Here is a 26,292-nt window from a genome sequence, read left to right as displayed (position 1 = left end):
AGTGTTTTCTGAGACTGATACACCAAACAAGGACCATTCTCGGAGATAATTTAGAACCCCTGCACAGATATAACCCATGGCAGCTCACTGTCCCAGTGGGTTTCCTTAGTAATGGGAACAGGAACTGTCTTTGAGATGAACTCAGTAGCGGGCTCTTTGTTCACCTCCCCCTCATGGGGATGCAGCCTTACCAGGCCACAGAGGAAGACAATGCAGCCACTCCTGATTAGACCTGATAGCCTGGGATCAGATGGAATGGGAGGTGGTCCTCCCTTATCAGTGGACTTGAGTTGGGGCATGGGTGGAGAAGGGGGAGGGAGAGTAGGATTGGGTGGGATGGGGAAGGGGGTCTACAGGTAGGACACAAAATGAATAAACTGTAATTAATAAAATATTACAAAAAAGTTGTATTTTTTCATATGTATGAAGGAGATAGATTTATATATATGTATATATATGTTCATTTGCTGATTTTCAAAGTGTTTCTGTCAAAGTATTAGATTTTATATTCTATGTTAATAAACAATGCATTTTGTAGTTTTAAAAAGTTTTATTAACTGAAAATAATTTTTCTTCCTATATATTCTGATAATGGTTTTTACTCTTCTAACTTTTAACTCCCCCCAGTTCCTTTTCAACTCTACCTACTCAACTCCATGTCTTCATTCTCACCATCTTTAGAAATAAAATAGGCAAACAAACAAACAAATACAAAGCAGAATTAAAACCAAAAACAACAGCCAACATGCACACATGTATGAACCCAAAAGAACAAACAAACAAACAACTTGGAAACCATAATATATTAAGAATATATAAGCAAAAAACTAGTAAGATCAAAATGCCCAAAAACAGCCATATGAGACAAAAAGTCTACAAGAATTCATTGGATTCATTTTGTGTTGGTAAGTAACTGATAGGCATGGAGTCTACCATTACATGTGGTTTATATACTCTGCAAAAAGCCATTGCACCAAACTATTTTCTTTCTATCTTTTTTTTCTTCTTTTTATTTTTTTTTTGTACTTTTGGAGACATGTACAAATGTTTTTATATTATAAATTAATAAAAGTTTTCTGGATCAATTTGATAACAAGTAGCCTTAAAAATCAGCATTATAAGCATGCCTTTCTTTCATTTGGGGAAGTTTTATTCTAGGACTTTGTTCAGGAAGTTGTCTCCCGTGCCAATGATCTTAAGGCTCTTCCCCACTTTTTCTTCTAACAGTTTTAGTATGTCTGGTTTCGTGTTGAGGTCTTTGATCCACTTGCACTTTAGTTTGGTGCAGGGTGATAAATGGGAATCTATTTTAATTTTTTTACATGTAGACATCCAGTTAGACAAGCATCATTTGTTCAAGATACTATTTTTTTCCATTGTATGGTTTTGGCTTCTTTGTCAAAAATCTAGTATCCGTAGGTGTGTGGGTTTATTTCTGGGTCTGCTATTCAATTTCATTGGTCCACCATTCTGTTTCTATGACAGTACCATGCCATTTTTATTACTGTTGCTCTATAGTACAGCTTGAGATCAGGGGTGGAGATGCCTCCAGATGATCTGTTGTTGTACAGGATTGTTTTAGCTATTCTTGGTTTTTTTGTTTTTCCATATGAAATTGAGATTGTTCTTTCAAGTTCTATTGCATTGAATCTGTAGATCACTTTTGTTATGATGGCCATTTTCACTATGTTAATCCTACTGATCCATGAGCATGGGAGATCTTTCCAACTTCTGATGTCTTCTTCAATTTCTTTCTTCAGAGACATGAAGTTTTTTTCATACATGTTTCTCACATGCTTGGTTAAAGTCACACCAAAGCACTTCATGTTATTTGTGGCTATTGTAAAGGATGTTGTTTCCTTAATTTCTTTCTCAGCCCTTTTGTCTTTCATATATAGAAGAGCTACAGATTTTTTTGAGTTAATTTTGTATCCACCCACTTTGCTGAAGGCATTTATCAGCTGAAGGAGTTCTCTAGTAGAATTTATGGGGTCACTCATGTATACAATCATATCATCTGCAAGTAGTGATACATTGACTGCTTTTCAAATGTGTATTCTCTTGACCTCCTTTAGTTGTTTTATTGCTCTAGCTAGGACTTCAAGTACTATGTTGAATAGATACAGAGACAATGGTGAGCTTTGCCTTTTCCTGTTTAGTTTGATGTTGGCTATAGGCTTGCTCTATATTGCCTTCTCTATATTTAGGTATGTATCTTGTATCCCTGAGCTCTCCAAGACTTTAACCATGAATGGGTGTTAGATTTTGTCAAATGCTTTTTCAGCATCTAAGGAGGTGATCATGTAGTTTTTTTATCCTTCTGTTTGTTTATGTGGTGGATCACATTGATGGATTTCTGGATATTGAACCACCCCTTCATGTCAAGGAATAAGGCTACTTGGTCATGGTGGATGATATATTTTATGTGTTCTTTAATTCAGTTTGTGAGTATTTTATTGAGTATTTGTGCATCAATGTTCATAAGAGAGTTCTGGAATTCCCTTTCTTTGTTGGATCTCTGTGTGGTTTAAATATCATCAATGTGACTGTGGCCTCATAGAATGAGTTTGGTAATGTTCCTTCTGTTTCAGTTTTTTGGAATAGCTTGAAGGGTATTGGTGTCAGCTTTTCTCTGAAGGTCTGGTAGAATTCTGCTTTGAAATTCATTTGGGCTTTCTTTTAAATAAAAGATAGATTGACATAATCATATACATTTGGGAACACATACATATAGATGCTTTGTTGAATACTTGTTAAGTAAAGAGATACTTTTTTTTTTTTAACCAAAGCACTTATCAAGAGCTATACAGAGCCACTACATTTTCTCAATATTTTGTTCTCATGGACTAGTGATGCTAAGACATATAAAAATTTAATGTATTTAATATTTATTTTAAAATTACATTTACTTTTTCATTTAGTATATGTGTGTTTGGACATTTGTACATAAATGTCACCTATGGTAGTTGGTTTTCCTACTTTGCCATATAGGTTCTAAAGATTGAATTCAGATCACTAGGATTGATGCAAAGCCCCATACCCACTGAGTTGTCTGGCTGGTGTTTATTTAGTGTTCTCATTACTTTATTTATGTGCCCTAGCACATCAAGTTGCTTCAGGATGAAGCACACTGAGGCCAGACAAAGCAGGGCAGCTAGGTAAAAGTGAGCCAAAAGCAGGCAACAGAGTCCATGTCAAGACAGCTCAATTTCTAGGGAGCTGTCATGAAGACCAACCTTCCCATGAGCTACATATGTGTAGGGGGCTTAGATCTAGTTCATGCATGCTCTTTGGTTGGTGGTTCAGTCTCTGTGAACCCCCATGGCCCTAAGTTATTTGACTCTGTTGGTCTTCTTGTGGTATTTTTATCCCTCTGGCTCCCTCACCTGATGCTTGGCTATGGATATCAGGATCTGTTCCAATCTGCTGCTGCATGGAGCCTCTCAGAAGACAGTTAAGCAAGGCTCCTGTCTGCAAGCATACCAAAGTATTATTAGTAATTCAGGAGTTGGCTCTTTCTCATGGGTGGGTGTCATGTTGAGCCAATCATTAGGCTGAGACTCCTAGTGACAAAGAATATGGAGACTTAAGTGGCCAACTCCTATAGCCAGACAGGACTTCCACTGGAAGAATGGGGACAACAACCAAACCTTCAACCCAAAATTTGCCTTGCCTGTAAGATGTGCATTGATAAAGAAGGAACAGAGAGTGAGGGAATGGACTAACAATGACTAGTGTTTATACTTAAATGATATTCTTTAAATGTTAAGAGCTGTGACTTAAGTGAGAAGATGTCTTCGTGGACTCAGATTATATTTTAGTGTTGTGGTGTATTGACCTTCTAAATAGTACTTAGCATATATACTGAAAATTCTATTGAGTCTCCTACCATCAGCACATCTATATTACATTGAGCTTTTGCCATGTAGTTATTGCTTCAGCAGAAAAGATTCTGTAATGCCTTTTGCTTAATTTTATTGCTTTAAAATCATGAAGTTGCCTAAAAAATTTTTGAAGGCTGTAATATTTTTTTCAATAAAATTACATATGGATACAGGGCTGCAAGAGGCTATGTATACAGTTCAGCTGGTCATGAATCAAACATAAGTGTAAAGAATCATGGAATTTTTAATGTATTTTTTGTTAAATTTTACTTATTTATTTATTACAATTTATTTACTTTTTGTCCCAGGTATAGCCTCATCCCTCTTCCCCTCACAATCTCACCATCTCTCCCTCTTCTCCTCCTATGCCCCTCCCCTAGTCCATGGATAAGAGAGGTCCTCCTCCCCTTTTATTTGACCCTAGTCTATCAAGTCGCATCAGGACTGGCTGCATTGTCTTCCTCTATGGTCTGGTAAGGTTGACCCCCCCGCAAAGGGTGGTGATCAAAGAGCAGGCCACTGAGTTCATGTCAGAGACAGCCCTGTTTTCCTCACTAGGGAACCCACTTAGATACTGAGCTGCCATGGTTTACATCTGAGCAGGGTTTCTAGGTTATATCCATGAATGGTCCTTGGTTGGAGTATCAGTCTCAGAAAAGACCCTGTGCCCATATTTTTTGATACTTTTGGTCTCCTTGTGGAGCTTCTGTCCCCTCCAGGTCTTTCTTTCTTTTTTTTTTTTTTGTATTTTCTTTTTTTTTTTATTGTTTGTTATTATTATTTACATTTTATCAACTCTGCATCTCAGCTGCATCCCGCTCCCCCATTCCCTCACAATCCCACCCTCCCTCCCTCAGCTTTTCCTTGCCTCTTTCCAAGTCCACAGACTGGGGAGGACCTCCTCTCCTTTCATCTGGCCCTGTTTTATCAGGTATCTTCAGGACTGGCTGCAAAATCCTCCTCTGTGGCCTAGCAGAACTGCTCCTCCATTGGGGGGTGGGGAGTCAAAGAGCCTGCCATTGAGTTTCTGTCAGAAATAATCCCTGTTCCTCCTACTACAGGAAACCAATTGGTTATTGAGCTACCACGAGCTTCGTCCGAATAAAGGTTCTAGGTTATATCCATACATAATCCTTGGTTGGAGAAACAGTTTCAGAAAAAAACCCTGTGCCCAGATATATTTGGTCCTTGTGGGGCTCCTATTCTTTCCCTCCAGGTCTTTCTATTTCCCCATTTTTTTTTCATAAGATTCCCTGCACTGTGCCCAAAGTTTGGCTATGAATCTCAGGATCTCCTTCAATATCCTGCTGGGTAGAGTCTTTCAGAAGCCCTCTGAGGTAGGCTTCTGTCCTGTTCCCTGTTTTCTCCTCTTTCCAATATCCATTCCATTTCCCTTTCAGAATGAAGATTGAACATCTTACCCAGGGTCCTCCTTTTTGCTGTTTCTTTAGATATACCAATTTTAGTATGTTTACCCTATATTATATGTCTAATGTCCATCAAAATGGCTAAAATAAAAAAACTTAAGTGACAACATATGCTGGAAAGTATATGGAGAAAGGGGAAAACTTCACCATTGCTGGTGGGAATGTAAACTAGTAAAACCACTTAGGAAATCAATCTGATGCTTTCTCAGAAAATTAGGAAAATTTTAATAAACTCATCAAAATCATTGTCATTTCTGGACCTCACATAATGATCTTGGAGAACTTAATCAGCATTTTTTAGACTTTATTTTTTGGGACAATGTAATGAATTAAATATAAAGTGCTAGACCTGACACAGCATTTTTAAACTTATTGAGTAAGAGCATCCTGACAAAACAAATAACAACAACACAACAAAACAAAACTGTAATCTTTTATCCACATTTGCAAAGCCAAAATACTGTAACACAAAATGCAGGTGGAACTCTTTAAGTAAAAGAAGAGTTCTTTCATTACATTATACTTTGATTAATGAAAACACAATCTGAATTACTTTTGTTTTGTTTTTGCCTCTCATTTTGTTATTGACACTGGGTACAGTGGCAGATGCTTATAATCTGAGGGCTAGAAGGATCAGAAAAAGAGGATGAAGGTTTCAGGCTCTTCAAGGCTACAGGCTGAGATCCTGTCTGAGAAAGTGTGATCGACATAAAATACTTAATACGATGCTTGATGTGTCTAAGGGTGAAGATAAATATAAGGCCTAGGATAAAAATGAGGGTGTGTAGATCCAGCTACCCAGGAGACTGAGAGAAAGATAACCTTTAATTCAAGGCCAGCTGGGGCTATAGAAGGAGTTTGGGGTCAGCTTAGGTAGTTTATCCAGATTCTGTATCAAAATAGAAAGTCAAGAGAAGGCTGGGGATGTAGTTGGAGGTCCTGCAGATAAAAGGCCTGGGATTATTCTTTTGAATACAAGGTTGCTAACGCTCTGTGTTACTAGTATTGTACTGTTATGTCAGATTCCAGAGCTCTGGGGCTTATGCCTCTTTGGAATATAATTACATACTCTCAGGAATCCTCTTTGGAATATAATTACATACTCTCAGGAATTAAAAAAAAAAATCTTTAGGTTTCTTTCACTACTATTCATTTACTGTAAACTTCCCAGGATTATTGTTTAATTTGAATTCCAGTAAAATATCCCTGGGAAGTCCTAGCCGTGCATAAACACTCAAGTCATCACAGTCTGGCAGCACAGACACAGTAGATATCAGTACACAGCAGCTTCAGAGTCACTATTTGTGACTGTCAGTTCACTAGACAGCATTTCATTTCAATCTAGCCATCTATTATTGTATATATACACACATTTATATTGCATACAAACATATACATATATAGCCTGTATTTTAGATCAGGGAAATATATATATTATATTACTGTATCATATAATATACAGTATGTCAATATGTGTATATTAATGTGTATATATTAATATCCTATCACATTAATTTATTGTATTATATGTATTTCCTGATCTCACAAACATCTCAAATATCCCACAGTGTTTATTAAGTATACATAGACCCATGGGACACACAGCCGATCTCTAGGAATGCTTTGTGAGTCTGTGAGAACATATAGTCATTTGAATAGCTTATTCTTTATTACATGTATTTAAGTTGAATTAAAAATTTTAATGTCTTTCGTAGGACTAAAATTAGAATACTAAATCAATAGGAGTGGCAATAAAGCCTTTATATTTTCAGTATGCCCTTATTATGTGTAGAGTTTCTTAGAACATGAAGTTATAATTAATTTTTTTTTATAAATGAGTGTATTCTGGAAATAATGTGTCAGTATTATTTCACATTTGACCCTTGGATGGTTACTCTTTTATTTAAACTCTACGTAATCTCTGTTTTTCTTTCATAATGAGAAGTTATGAGACTATTATGTTTCAAAAACTATGGCTGTTATTACCTCTTCCCTCTGTCTATAACATGATGAATGTCAAAGCCATTCTAAAGCTACAAGTGTTTTAATTTCCTATTAAATTTAAGTATTGATGTGTATCTTCTTGATTGCAGAAAGAATATTGCCATGCAGAAAATCTGATTTCAATTTTCTCTCTTCTAAGGAGGAAATGTTTGATTGTGGCTTTGCAGTTGTTTGTAGTGCTTACCTTACTTATGGAGAGTAGCCTAAGACCGAGGAGACATTGGAACAAAGTCTAGAGTAGTTGACCTTGTTCAGCGCACAACACCTTGGTTTATGAGAAACTTTGCACTGGGGAAGCAACATGGTTTTAGAATAAAGGTGTTGACGGTGGAGCCTGGCGCACCATTTGTATACAACCAACTATGTATGAACAGTATGATGTCAGGCTGGTCACAGAAACTCACTGGCTCATCTGCAAAGAATGGGAAGAAACAGATCTTACCTCATAAACACATGTTTGGATTAAATTTGGCAACGATGAGAATGAGACTAGAAGCCTGGAGCAGCAGTTCTAGGATGTGGGGACATTGTAACTGGGCTTTCATGGCAGTGAAAGTTAAGGTAATTGAACTATGGCAGTGGGTAGTAATTTGTAGAGAAATGTCTAAATTTCCAAATAGACACAGGCCGGTATAGTTATATTAGACAGATGATGAGATAAATTAGAATAAAGATAAGGTAAAATGAATGTGAATGCTTTTGCAATATTCAAATGTTGTTATTCAAAGTAAAATTTATGCACCCTGAGACACACATAAACATATTCAATGTGGTATTTCAGAAGGGTTTTGTGGCCAAGCAGAAAAAAGAAGAACTGCAAACAAATGACAGAGCTAAACGTAATGGAAAGCTTAGACGCTATCAATCTGAACTGACACGTCAGTAAATCCACTCTGGAAGTTTGTGAAAAACAAACACTGGGGTCAGGCTATCAAAAATAACACATAGAAAACCAACCAGAGGCATAGAATAATATGCACATAAAGAATTAGGCTTGTCAAATCATAGATTCAATCAGAGTTGAAATAATACTGTTAAATGTTAAATAGAGAGTAAATAGGGAAACTGAAGTTTTCTCTAGATCCTGGAAAGATACTTATGATCATTATTCATATTTAATTTTTTCTGATAGGATCTACAGATTCCATTCATGCTTTAACCTTCTGAAGAATTAATTCATCAAAGATTATTCCAAAAAGCAATATATTCTAAATGACTGCTAACTTACCTACAGCAATGAAATGTTATTAAACAAGCATCACCTATAGTGTTTGTGAACATAGTGGAAATTTTCACAAAGTGTTTCTTTCTTAATATTTTCTTATTTTATGTTAGCTTATGAAAATTCTTGTTTATTTAAATGATTGCTATTTTCAGTGTAATTGTTATATTCATGTGCATAGGAAAACATTGTGCTCCCTTAATATTTAGGAAAAAATGGTCTTTTATGTGTTAAATTCCGTTAGTTATAAGACTGTAGTAGTAAAGATTTTGTGCTACACTTAGAGAATACTACCTTAAAAACAATATATGTTAAATAATATTGTAAATTTATATAAGCACACCTTCATTCCTGGGCTTCTAGAAGCATTGGCAGAGGCAGGTGAATCTCTGAGTTTAAGGCCAGCCTTGTGTATACACTGAGTTCCAGGACAGTAAGAATTCCATAGAAGATTCTGTCTTAGGTAAATGGATAGATGGATGGAGAGATAGATAGGTAGGTAGATAGATAGATAGATAGATAGATAGATAGATAGATATCAATAAATAGAAAAAGAACAGCAAAAGCCAATTGTATAAATGAAGAGGCTTATAAGATGGTCTAACTGAGAAAGCTCCTACTAAGCCTGAAGATCTCGGTTTAATCTCTGATATCCACCCAGTAGGAAAATAGAACCAATTCTCTCTAGTTGTCACCTGACCTTCACATGTCTCTGTGCTATGTGTGAGCATCCCCCATTACACACAATGAAATTATTAAATGTTTATGAATTTGAGTTTATACAAAATAAGATAATTTATAGAGATAAAATATTAAGAGCAAAATAAAGAAGAAAATTATGTTGTCAAATAACATACGAGGACGTGTTTGTGTATGTGGGGGGGTAAGTGGACAGGGATTATAATGGAAAAGGAAGCAATGTAAAGGAAAGAAAGAACAATGAGTACAGAGAAATAATGGGTGAGATAGAGAAATTGCTTCAGGCTTTCATTTTGGAGAGAAAGACATGAAAGCACAGAAGGTAACAATTTGGGAGGTGGGGATAAAGGGCACCAGTAAGATGGATAAGTAAAGAGAAAAGGAAAAAAGGAAAAAATACATTGTCAAATTACAATGAATACAACAAAGGAATCATCATGTGAAGTAAATGAATAAAACAGTTCAAGACCTGAAAATGAAAATAAATTCAGTAAAGAAAACACAAACGGAAAAAATCCTGGTGATAGAAAACTTAGGGAAGAGAACAGGAGCTACAGAGGTAAGCCTCACCAACAGAATACAAGAGATGGAAGAGGAAACAGAGGCTCAAAATATACAACTGAAGATATCAATACATCTGTCAAGAAAAATATTAAACTGAAAAATTTCATGACACAAAACATCCAAGAAATTAAAGACATGACAAAAAGACCTAATCTATGAATAATAGGAATAAAATGTGAAAAGTCCCAGCAATAAAGACCAGAAAATATTTTCAGTAAACTCAGATAAGAAAATTTCCTCAACCTATAAAAACAAAAAGAGAGAGAGAGAGATGCCTTTAAACTTACAAGAGGGTTATAGAACACCAAATAGATTAGGCTAGAAAAGAAATTCTCCCTGCCACATAATAATCAAAACCCTAAATGTACATAACAAAGAAAATATATTAAAAGCTGCAAGGGGAAAATGTCAAGTAACATATAAAAATAGATTGATCAGAATCATACCTGACTTCCCAACAGAGACTATGTAAGCCAGAAGGGCCAGGACAAATGTTATGCAGACACTAAGAGGCCACAGATGTCTGTTGATGCTACTAAGCAAAAAATTTCAATTACCATAGATGGAGAAAACAAGATACTCCATGACAAAATCAAATTTAAATAACATCTCAGCACAAACCCAGCCCTTCAGAAGACACTGGAATGTAATTTCCAACTGAAGTTTAACTGCACCTCCCCAAAAAACAAAAGGATATAAATAACTCCACTGCAACAAAGTCAAAAGAATACAAGCACATGAAAACTATGACACACAACATTAAAAAAAAAGAACAAACAACCATTGGTCATTGACATCTCTCAACATCAGTGAACTCAAACCCTCCAATAGAAAGACACACACTAAAAGAATGGATACCTCAACATCCTGTTGCATACCATAAACACTTTATAAGATAGGCTTTATCTCAGAGAGAAGAATTGGAGAAAGGTTTTCCAATCAAATGGACCCAAGACACAAACTGGAGTAGCCATCCTAATATTTAATAAAATAGACTTTCAACCAAAATTAATCAAAAGCTGTGGGGAAGTATGTTTCATTCTTATTAAAGGAAAAATACACCAAGACAACATCTCAATGCTCCATATACAAGGGCACCCAAAAGAACATACCTTCTTCTAGGCACCTCATGGAACCTTCTCAAAAAATCGACCACATAGTCAGTCACAAAGCAAGCCTTTGATTAAACCATTGGATCGATTCAGAATACTAAGTTTTTGATACTATGCTTTATCACATTTTAGGAAGCCCTTAAAGCCATGTGTGATTTTTACCTGTAGCTTGTTGTTTTGATGATGCCATCAGTATATTTAAAATACCATGTCATGACCACTTTCCCTATGCATTTTTAGATAATCATGTTTATAAAAAAATTGTAGTCTTCCAACCATAAAAGCACAACATATAAAAATAGGAAAGAAATTTTAATAGGGGTTTTGTAATCAAAGCATATCCTTTATGTTTGTAAATATAAACTATAAATAGGATAAATCTGAGAGAAATGTAAAAAGTTAATCTGTTTTGGTGAGAAATCACTATTTTATTAGTATATAAAATGCAAAAAGTAATAGAGTTTTAATTCATAGATACTCAGTTTTAATTTATACTTTGGAATGGAAAATTGCATCAGTCAATTGAAGCTCAGAATCCACAATAACCTTAAAGCAATTTATTGTTTTTCAAAAAGAAAATCCAATAAGCACATGAAAAACAGAATGAATAAAGGCTTTCTTATTTGTCTTTCTCAGGGTCCAAGTTTCCTCTCTGAGGCAATTTTTCCTAAACATGCAAGAAAAATTGAAGAAATGGATCCATCTTTCAACCTCCATGAAGCCTTTACTAAGGTGGGAATGCCTCTTTGACGTTACAGGTAGAATGAGAAAGTGTTCTTTTTGTTGTTGCTTGTTCATATGTCTGAGGTAGGTAGAACGAAAAAGAATAATCAGCCAAGAGAGTGCTTTTCTAAAGAGTATAGGTGAAAGCAAAAGTGTTTGGTAAAGAGATAATAAAATCATTCAAGATGCAGCTTGTGACTCAAGATTTATGACAAATCAATCCTCAAGAAAGCAATGAATTTTTGTCCTAATCTGAAATTAAGTTTGTCTTTCATTTTAAATAGACAGATACTTCAAAGATGATTGTTTAAAAACTAAATCTTCTAACTTATCCAGCCAAAGGTTTATTTTAATATGTCCATTTATTGCACTTTTAATTATTTAATTTTTGTGCATATGTGTATGTGACCCATGGGAATGCACATACAGCAGCATGTGGCCATGAAGGGTAAATGGTAACGTTCTTTTTAAATTTTAATATTTTATTAATTTATAACAGTTTATTCACTTTGTATCCCTGTTGCAGCCCCCTCCCTCTTCTCCTCCCAACTCCACCCATTCTCCCTCTTCTCTCCCTATGGCCTTTCCCTAGTCCCCTGATAGGGGAGGACCTCTTCCCCTTCTATCTGACCCTAGTTTATCAGGTCTCATCAAGGCTGGCTGCATCATCTTCCTCAGTAGCCTGGCACCCTCCAAGGGGAGTAATCAAAGAGTCAACCACTGAGTTCATGTCAGAAACAGCCCCTGTACCTCTTACTAGGGCACCCACTTGGAAACTGAGCAGCCAATGGGCTTCCTTTGAACAGGGGGATCTAGGTCCTCTCCATGTATGGTCCTTGGTTAGAGTATTGCGTCTCGGCACACTCCCCTGGGCCCAGATATTTTGGCTCTGTTGTTCCGCTTATGGAGTTCCTGACCCCTCCAGGTCTTTCTATCTCCCTCTCCTTCCATAAGGATTCCCGCACTCTTCCCAAGGTTTGGCTATGAGTCTCAGTATCCCCTTCGATACCCTAGTGGGTATAGTCTTTCAGAGGTCCTCTGTGGAAGGGAACTTTCAGAAGTTATTTGTTACTTGCCTCCTTTTATTTTTTATCTTTATTTTCTGAAATTTATTCACTTTACATCCCTATTGTAGCCCCCTCCTTGTCCCTTCGTGGTCCCATCCACTCTTTCCCATATTCTTCAGAAAGGGAGAGCCATCCTCCCCTACCAACTGACCCCAGCTTATCACGTCTCATCAGGACTGCCTGCATCCTCTTCTTCTGGGGCCTAGAAAGGCTGCCTGCCAAGACTGTGATCAAAGAGCAAGCAACAGAGTCCAGAGTCCATGTCGGAGACAGCCCCTGCTCCCCTTACTAGGAGCACAGGTGGAGACTGAGTTGCCCACCTACTGTTTCTGAGCAGGGTGTCTTGGTCCTCTCCATTCATGGTCCTTGGTTTGCAAATCACTCTCCTGACCACCCCGTACGCCCATATTTGTTGGCTCTGTTCATCTCCTTGTGGAGCTCCTGTTCCTTCCGGGTCCTTCTATCCCCTTACTCTTCCATAAGACTGCATCTACCCAAAGTTTGTCTGTGAGTCCCAGCATGTGTTCGATCTCCTGCTGGGTGGAGTCTTTCATAGGACATCTATGTAGGTTCCCATCCTGTTCCCTCTCTTTAAATGCTTCGGATGTCTATTTGCCTTTTTGGATGAGAATTAAGCATCCTTCCTAGGGTGCTGCTGGTTGCTGAGCTTCCTTATGTCTGTGGATTGAAGTATGGTTATCCTGTATTATATGGCTAAAATCTGCTTATAAGTGAGTATATACCATGCTTGTCTTTCTGGGTCTAGGATGCCTCCCTCAGGATGACCTTTTCCAGATCCATCCTTGTACCTGCAAATTTCATAATTTCAGTGCTTGCCATCAACCATGTAGGTCCAGGGTATGAAACTCAGGATGTCAGTCAGGCTTGGCAATAGACACATTTACTCACTGACCTCATTTACCACATTTAGCCACTTTACTGTTTCTGTTTATTATATAGTTTAGTTCCAGTAACAGAAGGGCTTGCTTTATTAGGTAAAGGACTCCATTTATAATAAGGCACATTTCTACTGTGTATTTTAGTCATAATTTTATTATTTGAAGAAAACTAATTTTTTTCCAGTGTGGAGAAAATAAATTTATTGTTCCTGTTATCAAATGGCACCCTATGAATTTTTACATTTCCAAATTATTTATTTAGCCTGTCAAACCTGCCTCTTGAGGATAGAGTTTGCAGAGTATATTGATATTTCAGTACCATTAAAGTAATCTATATTTATATATGCTTACTAAAATTACTTTATCATCCTTAAATCATAGCAAAGTGTGACAGACTTTTCTTCTCCTTAAAAGGAGGAAGAGTGGTAAAGTGAGCTAGCCTCAACATGTGGTCATCAAATAATCTCAGCTTTCAAAGCGTGGGAGTATATATCTGTCTATGATAGCTAAAAACTACATAAATTTAGTTTTTGAACCTTTAAAATAAGTGTAGTTTGAATTACAATCTGCTTAAAATTCTTCTAACCTCATAATATTGATCATGTTTTCCTTTACAATCAACTCCAGTTGCCTGAATTCATTTTTAGTACTTTCCTCTACTTATTATATATTATTATTTATTTATATATAACTAAAGAAATGTTGCCACCAAGTACTTCCTTAGAATTTAAAATATTAGCTCCATTTCTGATACTTAGAGATTATATATATCTTACACACACACACACACACACACACACAATCACAGATGCATATAAATATGAGCATACAAATGAAGATATTGGACTTTGAATGGATTTTTAGACACATTTGCATCTGTATATATATATATATACGTATGTATATATATATGCATGATATTCACTTAAAAAATCTGTGTACTTAGTGTACATTTCTTATTTTTTTTTTTAGTTGTGAGCCTAGCCATTATTGGCTGAGCCATCTCTCTAGCCCTACATTTGTTATTTTAAGCAAAAAATGATAGGATCATAAAATGATGGAATAATATATATTTTTAATTTTTCTATATATTGATTAGAGAAATCAAGAATTTTTCATGAAAGAGAAACTTGAGACTGTATTGACATCAGACAAATAATGAGTCAGTAGTATAGTGGAAAAAATTTCCAGACACAGAAAATGCCAGCCCTTATTTTAGAGGATGAGAGAACACTGATTCTCAGTAGCTGAGAGTTTTGCTAACACACAAGAACTAGAACTTTGGGGAGCGCTTTGGGAAGAAATAGGTGAGCAAAAAAGGGACCATAGACAGGCTGAATATTTACAGATGTTCAGTACTCCATGTGCTATTGAGGTGAGAAATTGTTAGAAAATTGCACCTTTCCTTCTTTTGTGTCCTACATGTGTTTTCAATTATATTTGATACTGAATACATTTTTATTAAATATGATACACTAGCTACGTTTTTCATAACAGAGTATTGGACACAATTCCTTACCTTTGAGTAGTCATAAACAACATAAGTACAAAGCTTAGAGTTCTCTGAATGTTTTCACAACTTTATTTCCTCACCCAATGTTAATTCTCCTTCCAAAACCCTCAGAGTTCCTGCATTCACATTGCAAACATAGACCAAGGGAAGAATTTGTACTTCTGGATTTAAGTCTTACATAATTAATAGCGGGAATGGGGAGCTACAAAGAAACTATTTAATATTATGTGACTTGATTTTAACATCCAGTTTTTTATCATTATAATCAACAAAAAGCCACTTTGTACATGTAAATGACTTAACTGTAAGAGATAGCTTAGAAATGTAGATTGTGAATTTTGTTCTAGTATACCTAGAAAAATCTTAATATTTTACATTTGAACTTTATTTTATTATCAACACAAAAAATAATAAAGTCATGATATTGATTCTCCCTCTGAATCTGAGATAAAAAAGAATGATGAAGTGTTTTAATAACAAATTTGAAATTTGTAACAATAAAACTTAGGGACCTGTTGTCTTTAAGGAAAATTATTTACCTGTGTTTTCTGAATTATAATTGTATGTTAGGGCAAAACAAACAAACACAAAAACAAAACCAACATTTCTCTAGTGTCTTTCTCTGTATCTTGCTATAATTTATGGCTTATGAACATGAAAAAAATAAAGATAATTAAACAAATGCTGGTGACAGGTTCAATGTGTAGAAACTGAATATAAATTTTAAAGTGTGAAGAATCGAGGCTGTCAAAATATTGTACTGGCAAGAGGTTTGACCACAAATGTGTCACCAACTACCATTCCACATAGCAGTGTGTCATTGTAAAAATGACACTAATCTGAATTAAGAAACAGAAATATATACATATTATTTTTCTACATGAAGAATTCTACTGAGATAGAAGAGATGCTACACAAATTAAAATAGATGATTAGTGTTTGTTTAAAATATTATTTAACATGAAGAGTCAATATGCATTATTTGCCAATACTGGAGTATTCTTGAGATTCTGTATGTAACTGCAGTTTTCAGGGTTCATGTCCTAAGTAACTTTCACATAGGACTGACACAAGAGATAATGATGGTTAATATCTGTGACACAATCGATTATCCTCAATAGCAAGTAACTATTTTCATTTTAGAGCTTTTCTAAAGAAAACAAATGTATCTTTTTTTAGATCTCCTATATCAACATAAATTTTCTGCATACTCAAATTTTCTACATACTATTTATGTTTGTTGCTTTTCTGCATTTAACGAATATTTCAAAATCAACAAGCTATCCCCATACATGTTATGTGAATTGAGTCCTTGAAAGCTGGTCTTCTATGCTGTTTATTTTTCTCTATGTTTGAATCTTTCTTGGCATTTTTATTTTTGATATAAAGCACAGGACCTAAGAAAATAATGAATGAGACTTAGTATTGATGCCAAGATGTGTAATCCATCATGGCCTCAGCTGTCAGGTGCTGCTGTGTGAAGCTGCTGAAGGGTGACAGGTGCTGCTTGATGGTGGAGAGGCTCCTCTTACCCTCAGCACTGCGGTTGTCTTACAAATAACATTTTAGTTTCTTAATTATCATAAAAGTCAAACAAATTCCTCCAAAGACTAAAGCATGGATAAATGCTAGTATAAATCCTAGCTGCTTAATCCTTTAGTAAGTACGGTTTAAAAATCATCATGTATTTATGTTTTGAATTAAGCTCATTTCTCCTCCACTCAGGAGTTTTCTTGTTGAGTTTCTAAGTCTTTAACAATTATCTCTCAGATTGTTATTAACTATCTAGGCATTTCTGTTTTCTGACAATAAGCTAAGCACGGGGTAAAACCACTTAAACACAGAACCTATGAATGCATACAGGTTGGTCCAAGGGGATAAATGTGTAAGTCATTTTAATGTTACCTGTCAAAGAAGAGACAGTAATGCAGGAAGATTTGGTAGAAACAAAAGCAGAGGAGGAAAGACCCAGCTTGAAGAGGTTTCTGCATTGCACAGTCAAAGCATTGCGGGAAGCAGACAGACCAGGACTTATGGAGAGTAAGGGGCATTCAAAGAATTTAAGGCATTTGACCTTTAGTATCCTTAAGATTCCTTGAAGGTGATTTAAAATTAGATGTTGGCAGTCCCTCTTCACATTACTATGTAACCCACTTGGACACTGAACTGCCCTGGGCTACATCTGTGCAGGGGTTGTGGGTTATCTCCATGGATAGTCCTTGGTTGGAGTATGAGTCTCTGGGAAGTTCCCTATGTTCAAATTTTCTTGTTCTGTTGCTCTCTTTGTGGAGATGCAGAGGCTATTTAAGCTGTGGGCTGGCATTCCCCAGGGTCAGATGATTGTTCAAGGTTCCTGAATAAACTGCATTGAAAAACAAAAATTAGATGTTGGTGACAATGTGTGAAAAGCAATGATATTCCTTTGTTTTAAAAGAAATGCCAAATTTGAGAAACTACTTTAAAACATTACCATTAAGTTGCAGGACTGGAGACAGAAACAGAGAAGAGGGTGTTCTACCAGTTCTGTGTTCAGCAGAGTGATACTAATGAACAATAATTAGCAAAATTCCTTGTATGGTGCTACAAAACAGTCAGAAAAATCTCTGCTTGGGACCTTACTTGGGAATATTAAATAATTGGTCTTTCATTGTTTCCCCAGAATACTTAAGAAAAATATTGTTTAAAATGTAGTGTTTTAGTTGAAGTATAGTTATATCACTTTGCCCTTTCTGTCCTCCTGCAACTTATCCCATACCCTTGCAACAGTGATCTCAATTCATAGCCTCATTATCTTTGATTAACATTGTTATGTGTACACACATAGGCTTGTGTGTGTGTGTGTACAAATACATAAATACAGTATCCTGAATAGTTGTTTTGTTTGTTTGTTTTTATATGGTTTCAGTGATGACCACTCTATATAGTACAGCCAGTAAAAGGGGGCATCCCTGTAAGAGACTAACTCTTCCCCTAGACTCATTAGTTGCCAGGTAGTTCTTTGTCTAGGAGTGGGATGCTACAATTTTTTTATATGGTTATTGCCATTACACGGTTCAAGTACAACTATGTCTAGGAGAGACATTCCCTGCAGACTTCCTGGTGTTCTGGTTCTTTCCATCCCCTCTTAGATGATGTTCTCTGAGCTGTAGAAGTGGAAGCTGTGATGTAGATGTATCCGCCGAGGCCTGGCTCCCCCAGTTCATTCATTTCTGCCTTGTGTTCAGTTGTGATTTTCTCTGATGATCTACATTTGATGTAAAGACAGACTTCTTTGTTGAAGTATAGTAGGTGCATGGAATTATCCTTGTCTAGCAAAGTGGTGGTAGTAGATTCTTTTTTAATATCCATGAGCTGCTAGCCCCTGGAAACTGGCTAGGGCTTTGGTTCTGATAATGATTTCCTTCCTGTTGAGTAGATCTTAAGTTTAAGTAGACAGATATTGTTTACCACTCACATCTGGCTGCCACTTACTGCATCTTTATGCATAAAATGCCATACTGGCCATTGTCGTGGTTCATAGGTGTTTCAGCAGATTGACTGTTTTACTGCTTCCTTCCATTAGCAGCCTGCATAGTACTTTCAGGTTAAAGGGAACTAAAACTCTTCATATGAATCTAACTCAAAGGATCCCACTCTTATGTCCTGCATATGGACTGTCTTCAAAAATAAGGGCTCACCCTCATTGACCCCTGAGAGATAAGTCAAGGGGTAGAGTGATATTATTTTTGGAGTCATTTGACAATCATAACCATTCAAAAGTTTGCTTTGCCTTGTACTAGGAGTTAGTTAGTTTCTGGTTTTCATGGGGAACAATGTCAACCCAAATGGCTTAATTATTAAAGGACGTCTACTATTATTACAGGCTACCTAATATTATACTATACAAATAATACCATTAGAGAATATCTAATATTATTACAGAGTACCTAATATTATTAAAGGATGTCTAATGTTACTTTAGGATATCTAATATTATTGTAGAATATCAAATTTGATAAAAAGAAAGTCTTTAGATGAATTGTTTTTGAAATTAGTTTTTTCTTGCCTATAATAACATCAAACTATGATCTTTTGTTTAAAATTTTGAAGACATAATATCACAAAAAAGAAAGTAGCTGGAATACTATTATATTCCTCGTTATTGTACACGTGGAAGAAGTGTCTCAATGAGATAACATTTTAGAGTAAGGAAATCTTTGGGTAAAATCTGAAATAAATATTAATAATTTCTGTACAATTTGCATTTAGGAAATACAGTAATATTTGGCCTCAATTCATAGATACAACCTTTAATTAAAATTTTAAAAAAAGAAAAAAAATAATTAGTGGCAATTTCACTAATGGTAAAATCATTGGATTAACTTTGATTTTTAATCATTTCAGTTGATGTTAATTACGTACGGCTATCAGTTACCATTCTGAGTAAAATAATTACCACTATATTGACGTGCATTTTAAGAAATCATTCTAAATACATGATTCCTGAAATGTAAATCTGTTTTAAGTGATCAAATCTTAATTTTCCTCTTCTTTTAGAGATGGTCTAGCTCAAAAGCCTAGCCGGACCTAGAGTTGACAACTCTCCTTTCTCAAGCTCTAAGTTGTGGTTTCCAGCATTATGCTATTATGGGTGATTTCATTACTTATTTATTTTTTACACATTGTTTTAGAATTCAAAAATATATTTCATGCTGGAAGCTGGTAAAGTTTTCTGGTGTATGTCTTAAAGCTAACACAAAACGTGACTGTCATTATTTTTTTTTTTAATTTTATTTTATGTGCATTAGGGTGAAGGTATCAGATCCCTTTCAGACAGTTGTGAACTGCCATCTGGGTGCTGGGGATTGAAACCAGGTCCTTTATCAAGTGCAGACACTGCTCTTAACCCCTGAGCCATCTCTTCAGCTCCTTGACTGTCATTTCTAACCTGAATGAGCAAACATCAGCATTATCAAGAAGTGTTCTAACGCTGGTGATAAAGTGTTTGGATAAAATGTAAAAAAAAAAATATTCTTCTTAGAAAATTAAGTATAAGAATATTTATTATCCAATATATATTTCGACCCATTTATATTCCCATGTATATATTTGAACTTATTTTAAATCTATGGTTTTATGCTTTTATATATAAATAAAAATTTCCCATATTATATGAACTTGGTGATAATAAATGCAAAATGTCTCTGTGGAGAGCTACACTCCATGACTTCATGATATGCACTAAAACAAATAATATCCTGGGGAAGTATTTTCAATGCAGAAATTGCATGTTGTAATGAAAACGGTGGCTTAGAGCTGCTCAAGGGAGAGGGTAGTATATTAAAACCAACCTTTTATGTTTTGAGGAGGAAGTATTATAAGGGTTTTCTCTTCACAAATGCATAATTAAACTGAATGTCTTCCTTTACTGAAATTGGAGATTGCACCGCAGTTATGAAATTTTTTACGTAGAAAGGTTTAGTTTATTGTTTTTCATTATACTGTTAAAAACGTTATAGTGTTTAATGGAATGCCTTGGATGATCAGTTTTTGTTCTTTTGGTTTTATTACCCAAAAGGTGATTATTATATAAACTGTATCATTTAATCTACTTTATTTAAAACATTACTTATCAACATAGATACTATTATCAGTGCTACAGTATGTTAAAAGAATTATTACTGCATTCTAAGATATGAAAGTAGAAATGTGGTTACTCTCTGAGTGTGTAGGTTTTATTCAGTTTATATCAAAATTAAACCCCAGGAGCTAGGGCTATTACTTAGTGATTCAATTCTTTTTACTGATTTTTCAGCAGAACCTGAGTTTAGTTCCTACCACTCATAATATACATCACAAAACCACCTATAACTCCATTTCCAGGGGCTCCAATGCCTTTCTTCTGGCTCACAAATCCCTTGACACATGTGTATAGAAGCATACACACAAAAATAAAAAGTAAAAAAATACAGACAAATGCACACATGCGTATGTACAAATAGTAAAAGAGCTTTAAATAAACAAAAAGGAAAATACTGATTTTAACCTGTGTTTGTAGCAAAAATATTGACATGTGAGCAACGTGAAGCACATTAAGAAGATACATGATGATAAAATGTAAATATTTGTGACTGTATATAATATGGCATCTTTGAAGCACAATACATGTGTTTCAGAACGTTTGCGCATCTAATTCAAAAAGCGGTAGCTTATTATAATAACATTTTTGTGATAATTTTATTTTGTCCACTGTGCATACCTGTGTTTCTTATTTTCATATTCTATCAAAAAATTTAGAAGTGAATCTCCATTTTGAGTTCCACATTTCTCATTTCCTTTGACGAAGATGTTATGTGTTTTCATGCCAGTCTTGGACAATGTCATTCTCAAAGTCGCATAGAAGTATGCAGACAGAGAGCATTGTTAATCACTGCATAAAAGATGGACCCAAGGGAGTAAGGTCAAATGCCTTTTCAAAAAGTGCTGTTGAAGCAAACTTATACAATAAAGAGATTTAACAGCTCCAGGCACTGTCTACTTAGTAAGGAAAAAATATCTAATATAATGATACATATCAGTATGACCTGCGCAGCCTCTTGGAATCTATAATAATAGACTTTAATCTGAACTGTTTAGTGGCCTGAAAGCAGATCCCATTGTCCCATAGGTGAGTAAAGTAACAGCTGGCCATGTGTGCATGTGTGCACACACAGAAGCTCGTGTGGTAAGAACTGATCAGTGACAAAGATGTTCACTGTCACCCCCTCTAGCTTTTCTTCTTGCAAGTCCCCTCTCCTGTACCACTGGGATCACTCAATATCACATAGACATTTTGGTGTTTTGTGAGCTGAACTTTACTTCTGTATATTTGAACATAATCTTTTTTATTTTTGTGAAAAATATTCAAGTTATAGATTTTTGTTAATGTGGAATATGGTCAATATTTGATTGCTGTATTAAATGAGTTAATATCATCAGTACTTTAATGCAGAATGAATGTATTCACAAAACATGAGTATTGTAAGGCCATTTTCAGGCCCAACCAATATATATTTTGAAAAAATCAGCCAAAAATATTTTAAATACATATTATTATAAAAAAGCAATATTTATTTCTGCCCAGTTGGGGTTTATTACCAATATTTGCATTGTCTTTTAAAAAAATAGTATGCAAGACTTTATTGATTGAAACTATATTGTTCTTACATCACCAATAGAGATTTAAATAGTAAAATTTACACCTTTAAAAAAACATAATTTCAAAGACATTTAATGATCAAAATTATACTTATTAATCCATTTTTTCTTCTATTATCTTGTCTTATTCAATACCTGTACACAATCTTGTTGAATAAAAATACAGTAATCTATAAGTTTATAGAGAAATCTATAAGTGTATCTGAAAGTGATAAATCTGTAATACACATATTTCATTAATACTTCAAATGCAGCTCTGGATTTGTTTTCTATTACAGTTTTATATCTGTCCTCTATAAAGAATGTTGCCAAGTCAAAAATCCTCTGTAGGAAAAGATGTTGTCAAATACATTAGACTCTTTTCTGTGATGCTATGGTATGCTCTGCTATATAACACTGTTACACACACATATGCATTATTAAACCATGAGGTGGACTCTTTACAAGTATTTTTGCAAAAACCAAGTATGCCAATTGCTTGGTCTGAAAAGTTGTTTCAATAGTTAAACAATTGTGGAATAAATCTTAGGACCCACTTAATGCTTGATAGAGTGGAACCCAACACTAATTCCTGCCTGAGGCAGTCAAGATGGGATGCACGGAGAGACTGGCAAGTGAGACTAACTTTTTAGGTGACCTCTGTGTTTATTTGAGAGGCCCTGTCTTAGATAGATAGATAGATAGATAGATAGATAGATAGATAGATAGATAGATAGATAGATAAATGCAGGTGTAGAGGATATCCGAATGCTGGGATTACACAGGCATTGTCATCCACATATACCCATACATGTGAGTCCTCATCCTCATGAGGCAGCACAGACTATAAACTTGTGCACCTTTATACATACATATGAAAAAAGAATGCTGGTTTGTGGAAATGATAGAAAGCTGATGTTCATAGGAGTCATTTGAGCTGACTTCATGCTTTATTTTGTGATAGTCAAAGTGATTAACAATGCTGATTGATTTAAGTTGTACATAGAGAAAGAGATTTAGGTCACTTTGTATAATTTAAACAGAAGTGGAAGAATTGGGGTCATCTGATTTCAAATACTATGCTTCTGAAAAGTAACAGAGTTACAGAGCAGCAACAGTGTTGCCATACGGCACCATGTCGAAAACTGTTATTTATGACAAATGTCCACGAGGGGTATGAACAAGTGCTTTAAAATTGCTGAAACAGTGCTGTACAATAATGACAATTCTGATATCAGATTGTTGAACACTATGGATGGTCCCTGGAATGTATTAGGAGGTCCATTTTTAAAAGTAGGTAATTATTCATAAAGTGACCTGGGAAAACTGAATTTCTTGTAAAGCATTACTGTTTTTATTTTTATTTTTTTATGGAGACAAGTAGATTTAATCACTTCTACATGTTCACAAGCAATTTCTGCTTCCTTCCCTTTTGTGGATATCATCTCAGCATAATTAGCATATTCACCCAAGCTCAGAATCATCCTAAATACATCACTTTTCATACCTACCTTAAATTGATAGATTAAAGATATGAGAAAACCTGCTTACAGCACTGATTTTAAAATGTTCATCAGTGAGAGGAGGTCCTTGAAGATGTTAGAAATGCTTAATTTAAGAAGTCTCAATTATGTCACAAGTTTCTTAAGTCAAAATATTAGCCAAAGAAATTAATAACCTTTTAATCAATACTAGCAATATCAGTGAGCTCTCAGTTTGATTGCAAGCCCTTTCCTCCATAGATAAGGTAAATGAGTGCTAGTATGGCAGAGGATGTGGGGGGATGTTGGAAACCAGACAGAAGGCAGGCCAGGTGAAGAAAAAGCCTTGTAGGCTGGGAGACAGGTCCAGGCCCAGCAAGGAGATGCTTTACTGGCTGTGAATTTCCAGGGAGGAGGAAAGCCTTCCCTCCCCCAGAATAAATGATGAATCACAGTCAGGCATGGTGGAAAGCTGATGCTATCACACACCACAGTGCACCTTGCACATTTATTTCATGTGAAATCAGAGATTTATAAATCTTAGGCAGTGGGAGAGATTTCAAGGGTGAATGTGTTTGATTTGCTGGGGTTCAAGGTATTAGGGATATTCATTTACCTGTAGTAGTATGGTTCTATCACAAGAATGAGAACACAGAAATTAATTATACTATGGGTTCAGGAAATCTTCAGGTACAATTGAAGGTCATGGCTGAAAACTAAGATCTCCTTAACATAGGGTGGAACATTTCCAGGAATTCCCAGGTGTTTGGTGAGCAGGTTTCTTACCAGGAAGAGGGGCAGGTCTGTGATCTTCCCTGAGGGCTGTGTGACTCTCATAAGAGGTTTTTGGGGTTCAGAGAGGGTGTTCCCCTGAGAAACAGAGTGTGTCATTATACTGAGCTCAGAGGCTGTCTGGAAAATGCCAGACTTCAACCTCACCAGCAGAGTCCCATATCTACTGTGAGTCCTCCAAACAGAACTTGTGTTTCCACAGTAGCAGTAAGTGTACTTAAGTGTTGAGCTGTCTTTCCAGCCCTGACCTTGTGTCTTTAAGATTTAGTTGTTTCCACAAGGGGTCTTAGTCTCTCATTTTGAACCCTGGCTTTTCTAAATATTATAAACAGATCTTCCAATACATAAGTCCTTATAATCTGTTTATTACAATTCAAATTAAAATATTTTACTTTTAAAATAAGTAATTCTATCAAAGAAACATACACACCACAGTCATGGTCCAAGCCATCCACAGAAATTTCAGCTACCAGGGAAGCTTTGCATATAAAGCTTTGTATATGTAGTCATATAAAGGAATTCTTATGCACACTGGTTGCTATTGGCTATACTAGCACTAAAGTACAGCTGACAATCCATTTGCTTGGCTTTATGATACAGGTTAAAGGCTGGGGCTGTAACTCACTAATAGAGTTCTTGCCCCACAGGCACAAACTCCTAGCTCTCAGAACACAATTTATACAAGGATGGCCTTTTACTACAGTGGTATGAAAAGCTCAATATCCTGTCTATGAAAAAGCTGTAAAGAGCTCTTATCCAATATTATAGGTCTAGTATCCACTTTTAAGTGAGTATATACCATGTGTATCTTTCTGCTTCTGGGATTCCTCACTCAGGATGATCTTTTCTAGATCCCACCATTTGCCTGCAAATCTCATGATTTCCTTGTATTTAATTGCTGAGTAGTATTCCATTGTGTAAATATACCACAATTTCTGTATCCATTCCTCCGTTGATGGACATCTGGGTTGTTTCCAGGTTCTGGCTGTTAAGAATAAATTCATGGAGATAACCTAGAACCCCTGCACAGATGTGCAGGTTAGTGTCCAAGTGGGTTGCATAGTGATGGGAAGAGGGACTGCCTCTGACATAAACTGATTGGCCTGCTCTTTGATCACCTCCCCCTCAGGGGGGAGCAGCCTTACCAGGCCACAGAAGAAGACAATGCAGCCATTCCTGATGTGATTTGACAGACTAAGATCAGAAGGAAGGAGAGGAGGACCTCCCCTATCAGTGGACTTGCATGCAGAAAGGGGAGGAAGGGTAGAATCAGGAAAGGAGGAGGGAGGGGCTTATGGGGGGATACAAAATGAATAAAGTATAATTAATAATAATAATAAAATTGAACAAAAAGAATAAAGTTACTATGAACACGGTTGAACAAATGTCCTTGTGTACTTGAGAATATTTTGGATATATACCTAGGAGTGGTATAGCTGGATCTTGAGGTAGTACTATTCCTAATTGTCTGAGAAAATGCCAGATTGATTTCCAAAGTGGTTGTACAAGTTTACATTCCCACCAGCAATAGAGGAGAGTTCCCCTTTCTCCACATCCTCTCCAGCATGTGTTGTCACTTGAGTTTTTGATCTTAGCTATTCTGATGGGTATAAGGTCAAATCTCAGATTAGTTTTGATTTGCATCTCCCTGATGACTAAGGATGTTGAGCATCTCTTTAAGTGTTTCTCTGTCATTCTATATTCCTCTACAGCGAATTCTCTGTTTACTTTTGTACCCCATTTTAATTGG

At 35.7% G+C, this 26,292-nt stretch overlaps 1 protein-coding gene across 5 annotated transcripts in view; it reads left to right on the top strand.

Annotated features, from left to right (window-relative positions):
- Naaladl2 (N-acetylated alpha-linked acidic dipeptidase like 2) overlaps positions 1-26,292 on the top strand; it is a 1,327,651-nt gene that overhangs the window by 1,132,101 nt on the left and 169,258 nt on the right. For 4 of the 5 annotated variants that reach the window (XM_060378133.1, XM_060378134.1, XM_060378132.1 and 1 more), the window contains one exon: positions 11,549-11,644. In XM_060378133.1, coding sequence (XP_060234116.1) covers positions 11,549-11,644 — 96 coding nt within the window. Of the gene's footprint in view, positions 1-11,548; positions 11,645-19,901; positions 20,586-26,292 lie in introns of those variants that run through there. The other variant, XM_060378136.1, reaches the window with a different exon arrangement.

The sequence above is a fragment of the Meriones unguiculatus genome, chromosome 2, assembly GCF_030254825.1.
Source record: "Meriones unguiculatus strain TT.TT164.6M chromosome 2, Bangor_MerUng_6.1, whole genome shotgun sequence".
Taxonomy (NCBI): Eukaryota; Metazoa; Chordata; class Mammalia; order Rodentia; family Muridae; genus Meriones; species Meriones unguiculatus.
The sequence above is the reverse complement of the archived record's forward strand: the minus strand, read 5'-3'. Positions and strand labels throughout refer to the sequence as shown.